Source organism: Peromyscus maniculatus, chromosome 19 (assembly GCF_049852395.1).
Source record: "Peromyscus maniculatus bairdii isolate BWxNUB_F1_BW_parent chromosome 19, HU_Pman_BW_mat_3.1, whole genome shotgun sequence".
NCBI classification, from domain to species: Eukaryota; Metazoa; Chordata; class Mammalia; order Rodentia; family Cricetidae; genus Peromyscus; species Peromyscus maniculatus.
In genome coordinates, this window is record NC_134870.1 from 52,754,050 (window position 1) to 52,761,502 (window position 7,453).

At 49.8% G+C, this 7,453-nt stretch overlaps 1 protein-coding gene and 1 non-coding gene across 2 annotated transcripts; one reads left to right on the top strand and one right to left on the bottom strand.

Annotated features, from left to right (window-relative positions):
- The first annotated feature begins 19 nt into the window (after nt 1-19).
- Il17b (interleukin 17B) lies at nt 20-2,884 on the top strand. Its single transcript, XM_076554700.1, has 2 exons — nt 20-436; nt 2,579-2,884. Exons 1-2 carry the CDS (start codon nt 42-44, stop codon nt 2,808-2,810), a joined length of 627 nt encoding a protein of 208 aa, XP_076410815.1. The 5' UTR covers nt 20-41; the 3' UTR covers nt 2,811-2,884.
- On the bottom strand, nt 773-880 carry LOC121824198 (U6 spliceosomal RNA). Its single transcript, XR_006066016.1, has one exon. It is a non-coding gene; the product is annotated as a U6 spliceosomal RNA (small nuclear RNA).
- Nucleotides 2,885-7,453: the final 4,569 nt, after the last annotated feature.

The window sequence follows — 7,453 nt, forward strand, 5'->3', positions numbered from 1 at the left end:
AGTGCCTAACACAACACAAGTGTCCAGATACAAAGTGGCCAATGCAGAGAGGCCTCTCTCCTCTTTGCCCTAAGCCTAAGCCTTGGCCCAGAGAGACTTGGTTCTGGCCTTTGACCTTTGACCTTGGTTCTGGCCTTCTTTCTCAGCTGCTCCTTCTTGCCATCTCTATCTTCCTGGGGCCAAGTCAGCCCCGGAACACCAAGGGCAAAAGGAAAGGGCAAGGAAGGCCTGGCCCCTTGGCCCCTGGGCCTCACCAGGTGCCACTGGACCTGGTATCGCGAGGAAAGCCCTACGCTCGAATGGAAGAGTATGAGAGGAACCTTGGAGAGATGGTGGCCCAGCTGAGGAACAGCTCCGAGCCAGCCAAGAGGAAATGCGAGGTCAACCTGCAGCTGTGGCTGTCCAACAAGAGAAGCCTGTCTCCTTGGGGATACAGGTAGGTGGGCTGGGCACGGCAGGCCCCCATTTCCCCTGTCCCAGACACTGTGTTCAAGACCTTGGATTCAGGTGAATTTGAATCCCACTTTCTGCATCTTACCACCTGTGAGGCTGTCAGTCAGTTGAATAGCTTTGCTGCGGCGCCTCAGTTTCCCCAGCTGGAAGCAATGGTGGTGTGTACTTCAGGTGGACATACACAGCACCATCTTTTTATCCTCCAGGTCTCAACTGGAGTGCTTCTAAAGTACTTTGTCCAGCACTGTGGTTCACACTCGATGGCCATGCTCACATCTCTTTCATGCCAGAGAGGCACCTACTTTTTTGTTTTTTGTTTTTAAATATGGAATGCTTACACAAATTTGCGTGTCATCCTTGTGCAGGGGCCATGCTAATCTTCTCTGTATCATTCCAATTTTAGCATATGTGCTGCCAAAGCGAGCATGAGAGGCGCCTTCTTAAAGCCCAGCTCAGAACTACCTCAGGGTTTCTGTGCTCACCCGGTCAGATTCCCGAGGATTGACGCCCTGATCATGGGTGTTGCACCTGCTTCTCTATACTTAGGGTGCATGGCCCCGCTTTGGCTTGGGAAATCACTTTGTTGCCCTGGGTTACAGAAGCAATGTCTGTATGTCCAGCTCCACCCCTAGGTCCGCAGGCAGAAGAGGTCCTAGGTACATGGACCAGATGGAATGAAGAAATGGCTAGCTCGCTCAAATTCAGCCCAGAGCTCTACCAGCTATGGTGCTTATATCCCCAAGACTCTAGAATAGCACTGTTGGCCAGGACTTCCTGTGACACAGCCCACTGTGGTAGCCAGGTGACTACTGAACCACTGGGATGAGACTGAAACACTGGTATAGATGGTAGGTTGGCACATGTAGCCAGTAGCTACTCTGTTGAGTGGTATGGCCCAAGAATGTGGCAATGGAGTCAGTCAGCATCCTGCAGACCGCCGCTTGCTCCTACGTGGTGGTGCCCATGTGTCAGTCAGGGAGATTGTAAAACTGTAGGCTCATTCAAAAGACTTCAAATTTATTTCCAAGGCACTCCCAAGCAGAGTGAGGTGACTGATAGCGTATGCTCCCAGGTCTAATTCTCTTACCTCTCATCCGTGTTTAACTGAGGAGGAAATTGAGACAGAGAAGAAAGGACCCAGAGCAGATAGTCTAGGTCTGGGACAACCCCAGAAGGCTCTCACCAATGAGTGTCTAAAGTCTAAGACAGATATGCTTTTAACATAATATGTGTCTAAAAATACAATCCCCAGAATTCATACAAGGGAAGGAGAGAACTGACTCCCACAAGTTGTACTCTAGCTCCTTGCAAAGTCTCCTCTGATCTCAAATAAATAAATTAATAGATAGATAATAGAATAAAAAAAAAAAACAAAAACAACTTGTTGAGCTGGGCATGGTGTCATTCCAGCACTGGGAAGGCTGGGACAAGAGAATCACAGGCAGGAGGTCATCCTGGGCTGCAAAACAAGACCTGGTCTCAAAAAGACCTGGTCTCAAAAATGAAAAACAAACAAACAAAAACCCCCAAACCCAAACAAAACAAGAAAAGAGAGAGAGAGAGAGAGAGAGAGAGAGAGAGAGAAAGAAAGAAAGAAAGAAAGAAAGAAAGAAAGAAAGAAAGAAAGAAAGAAAGAAAGAAAGAAAGAAAGACTGAATCAATCCAAACCAAACCACAACACCCCAAAGCTGGTTGAGTCTCTGAGGTTCAGTAAAACAATAGAACACAGGCCCAGGTCCTCTTCCAAGGCAGAGTCTACATCCATGTGTGTACATTTTATCCCTGTAGATATATAAAAATATATCCCCACAATATAAAAATAAGGTAGAGAAGGAAGAGAAGACGGAAGACTTGGGTTTTTCCATGGTCCCTGTGGTGTCTTACTGGGTGAAAAGAGGAAGCTGGTGACATAGGACCTGACCAGCAGTGACTAGCTTCCAGATCTGAGTCTCCTTTTTTGGGAAGGCCCAGTTCATTACAACACACCCTGGCCACTAGCTCTAGCCCTAACTCTAACTCCGCAGGAACCCCTGGGGATAGCATGAGCCCTTTGTTGTTCACGGTGGCATTCACCCTGCTCTCTCCTGCCCATCCGCTCCCCCCCCCCCCCCCCCCCCCCCCGCAGCATCAACCACGACCCCAGCCGCATCCCTGCGGACTTGCCCGAAGCGCGGTGCCTATGTCTGGGCTGCGTGAACCCCTTCACCATGCAGGAGGACCGCAGCATGGTGAGCGTGCCAGTGTTCAGCCAGGTGCCAGTGCGTCGCCGCCTCTGTCCGCCAGCTCCGCGCCCGGGGCCCTGTCGCCACCGCGTCGTCATGGAGACCATCGCTGTGGGTTGCACCTGCATCTTCTGAACCACCAACCCCAATGGCCACTGCAACTCCTTCCTCCCTGCGCCCACTGTGCCCTGCCAGGCTGATAAACAGTAAACGTTTGTCCTTTATAAAGGAAGGCATCGGGCTTGCTTCTTGTGACTAGGAAGCTAAAATCGTGTCGGGGTTGGAGATCCCTGGGACACAAATTCCAGATCAGCCTGAGTATTTCCCAGGACTCAGCTTCCCAAGAGTGTGCCAGGCTATTAGAAATGCTGGGCTGGGGATGATAAGAGTGTCTGCCCAGCACAAACGAAACCCCGAGTACCACCTCCAGCACCACATAAAACCAATGGGTGATACACATCCGTAATCCCAGTACTCTGGAGGTGGATAGGTCAGGAAATTCAAGGCCACCCTTGGCTGTGAGTATAGCCTTGGATACACGAGACTCTCTCAGGAAACAAATACTGCTTCCACTTCTATCATTTAAGACGGTGGCAGACTTCCTCTGCGCTCTTCTTTATAGCAGCCGTGTGACTGGAACATGATTGTCATAAGCCAATATGCTACCCAACTAACCCAAGTTACTAAGACATACACTCCAAAGAGGCTGGCTCCAGGTTCTGCAGCGCCGAACTCGGGTTCGGTCTCTGCTAGATGCTGTGGAGATGACCCTTGTCACAGATGGGAAGGGTTGCCCTCAGCCCCAAGATCCTTTGCAGAAAAGACCTAACCTCCCCAAAAAGGGCCTCTGGTTGCCAGAGAGGCTCCAAATCTTCACTCCCCCCCCCCCCCCCACCGAAGAGGAACTCTGGCTTTAAACACTCAAAAGATGCAAGGCAAACCGGGTAGGTCATTTTTCATGCAGCCACTTATCTGCACCGCTGGGGTACCAGTATCTGTGATCCTCAAAATGTCAGTCAGTCAGTCACCCGGGAAGCTTATTCAGACTTCTGGCCCGGTACTCAGAGGTGCTGACTTAGGTGGGGTTTGTTATTTTTTCACTTGAATGCCATGGCTTTTAATTCCTACTCTTGTGGGTCCTGATGCTGCCATCTGTGACCACGCTCTGAGAACCACTGGGTCATATGAAAATGTTCTACCGACCACCATAGGCAACATGAAGCTATCCTAAAGCCCATACTGAGTTTAGCCCCCTGATGCTAGCTCTTCCCCCTGGTAACTGAATCTTGACCCTCTGGGCCTTCTAATCCCACAGCAAATCCCCAATCAGCTGCCCCGGGCTCTAAAAATACCCCGACTCCCCCCAGAACAGCTGAGGGGCTTGGGCTATTTTCTGTGGGTGAGACGAGCTAGCACTTCTGAGTTACGCCCTGCAAGGGGTCAACAGCCAGCCCACTGCAGGAACACTTCCCTTGGCTGTTGGAGCTCATGTGCCTACAAGAGCGTCAGTGTGGAATGCTTTAATTGTCCAATTCACGAAAAGCCAATGGTTAGGTATGTGCCTGTCTGGGCTGGAAAGTAGCTTACCTTTTTTGGTATTGTTGTAGAGTGTATACTGGTTAAAATTACCCTGGGAAGTTTTGGCCTGGTTCCAGACACATGGAAAATAGACTCCACGTGCCAGCTCATGCCGATCCCTTTAGCAGCCACTTCTGCAGGGCTTGCTTGTCTCTAAAGCTCCCACAGATGCTCTCTGGGTTTCTGTGCGTGCCCCTAAATACAGGGCATTGAACTCAGGCTTTGTATACGCTAAGTACGTGCTCTACCATTGATTCATCTATCCTCAAGCCCTGTGCTCTCTGGGTTCTAGGCCCACGCAATGGGCACAACAGTTTTCAAGGCGTTACTGGAAGTCACTCTGGGAGAAGTTGAGCTGCAGGAGTCCTGGGAGAGCACAGGTAGTGTGGGTAGGAAGGGAATCCTCTTCTGGGCGAGAAGGGGCTCTCCTTATAGAGGGAGCGTTAGAATCTTAGAATGCTTAGTATCTGGTTGTTAGACAAGGGTGATGGTTTCCCCTATTTCTGGGTCCTCATCTGTGAAACGAGCAGATGAGATTTCACTCTTTTCAGCCTCTTGTCTAGTCTCTACAATCCTGGGACTTAAAGGTATGGCCTCTCCTTAAAAACAGTGTATTTTATTTATTATTATTATTATTATTATTATTATTATTATTATTATTAACATTTAGATAGAGAGGGAGAGAGAATGTGTGCATGGATGCATGGATGCATACCACACGTGCTTGTGAAACACACAGGCCAATTCTGGGAGTCAGTTCTTTCCTTCACCCCGCAGGTCCTGGGGTAGAACTGAAGTCTTCAGGCCTGCCAGCACCTGTCTCAGTGCACTGAGCCCCTCTGACTGGCCTGGAACTTGATCTCTCGGGCCTGAGCAGGGGAGCTCAGGCCTTGGGAAAAGTAAGTCCACAGTGAATCCAGAAACTTACTTAGGTTTAAAGTTAAACGCACACTTCCTGTGACATGACACATGTAAATAAATGCAGAGGCTTCCAGGGGACCTACCCCTGCTCCCTTTAGTGATGTTTTATGAGTGGGTAGAACAAGGCATTCCTTAACACCCTACCACCAAAGATTCGGCTTGGGTCACCTGCTCTAGAAAGCAGAATATCTGTGCAGAGTTTTGTGGATTCCTTTTTTTTCTGAGACAGAAAATCACATATCCCAGGTTGGCCTCAAGCCTACTATGTAGCCAAGGATGGTCTTGAACTTCTGATCCTCCTGCCTTACCCACTGAATGCTGGGATTACTGGCAGTGATGACCATGATTCAGGACTTTGTACATGCTAGGCAAGGACTCTATTGACTGAGCCATGAGTTTTAAAGACTCATTCTGCTGAGGACAACAGACAGTATAAGGGTGGTGCCTCTTTCGTTTTGCTGGTCAGACTCACAGGCTTCTCTAGGCCTGGGGAGGGAATGTCTGTTCTGGCCCGAGAAGGCCAACATGAGCCCTGGGACGAACCTTGCGGATGGCCTTTGTTCCCCTTTCTGGGATCTGTCCTGTAAATGAGACCATGAGATGGAACTTGAAGGCTTGGGCAAGTGGGCCTCAGGGCACTGGGAGTGGCTTTGGATTGGAGCTGTTTAGGCCTGCCTACTCAGGCAAAGGATGGCTCTGTAGTGCAGCCAGCTCAGCCTTAGCATGAAGCCGCAGCCCAGCAGAGGACCTGCCCTGTCTACGCCACACCCTCCTTAGGGACCCAAGAGAGTGGAGTTAGCAGAGTATGTTTTGCATTGTCTTTGGTCCTCGGGCCCAATACCGGGCATACAATGACAGCCTGTACCATCAGCATTTCAGAGTCTGTTGAATACCATCACGTTTTGACGTCACTGAACTTGGGGGTTGGGGGAGGCATAGGTCCCTCCACAGTCGTGACATTTGGATAAGACCACTATCAGAGCCTGCTATTCTACGAAAATCAGTTTACTCTATGATCCCATTACTGGTCCGGAGTCTGAAGCCCAACCAATCAGCACTTGGCCCTTCTCTGGCCACAGGTATCGGTGCAGGGCTGGTCCCCCATGGCCTACATTAGAAATTTAGCTCAGTGGCTGTGGGAGATCCTCCCACTGGGCGACCTGTCGACACTGCAGTCTTTGGCTGTGAGGACTGGGGGATTGCCCTGTGCTTGGCATATGGCCTCCAATCATTTTACCCAGTAATGTCTTCATTGTTCAGAGTTTTCATTTGTGTTTTTTCTACCTCAACCAAGACTTGTTTTACTGATGTGCCAGTCCTACGGCTTCTGTAATATCCACCACACGCAGGGCACTTGTGCCCTAAAGACTGTTTCACTGCCATCACCATCGCCTGGTAAACTCGAACCTTCATTCCTGCGTGAGCCTAACTGCATGGGAGGCGTTTTTCCGCTCTATGCTGAATTCAATTCAGGCGAAGCTCCACGTCTGGGTTGTTCTATAAAACTTAGCAGAGGCTTCAGAGAAGTTAGGTTCTCATTGTGAGCTCTCATCTTCCTGGCAGAAGGAAACAGCCAAATCAATCTCAGGACTGTCTGGTGGGCAAGTTTCTGGGCTAGGATCCTCTGGTGGCCATGTTTCCTCTGTGCACCCAAGCCTCTCCCCTAAAGCGCAGCTTAATAAGTCTGAGTGGTTTGTGTGTGTGTGTGTGTGTGTGTGTGTGTGTGTGTGTGTGTGTGTGTGTGTGTATGAGTGCGGATGGGTGGCCCACACTGGCTCCACTCCTCTGTGTGTTCCCTCTGCAGAAATGCACAGGTCCAAAAGAATGAAGACAAGTTTCACTCCAAAAACTGATTTGGGGGTGTGGTGGGGCTGAGACTTGAGCCAGGGGCTTCAGGCATTTCAAATCTATGTCCTCCACTGAGCTATGCCTGTGATCCTCGATATTTATTTTATCTATATAATGGTTTGGCGGTGTCAAAACCAAGGTCTCACAGATGCTAAGCAAGCGCTCTCCTACTGAACTACATCTCCAGCTCCAATCTACTGATCTTTCCAGGTTACAGAAAAAACCAAGGACAATTCTGTCTACGAAGCTAGTGCCAGAGAAAGCACCAGATTAACCTCCAAAGAACTCCACCCCACACCTTCCTTTCCCCTGCTGGGGAAAGTTCGGGGGTGAGGTAGGACCACTCTCTACCATCCAAGGACTTGCCTCCTTTGCAAGACAGATCCATCACACGACTCCTGTACCTTTACATAAAGAGAATGGCCAATCCC

Excerpts from the sequence above, each read along its gene's own strand:
- Il17b (XM_076554700.1), top strand. The coding sequence starts at position 42 with ATGCAGAGAGGCCTCTCTCCTCTTTGCCCTAAGCCTAAGCCTTGGCCC. Across the intron at positions 437-2,578 it reads CTGTCTCCTTGGGGATACAG|CATCAACCACGACCCCAGCC; the intron begins GTAGGTGGGCTG and ends CCCCCCCCGCAG.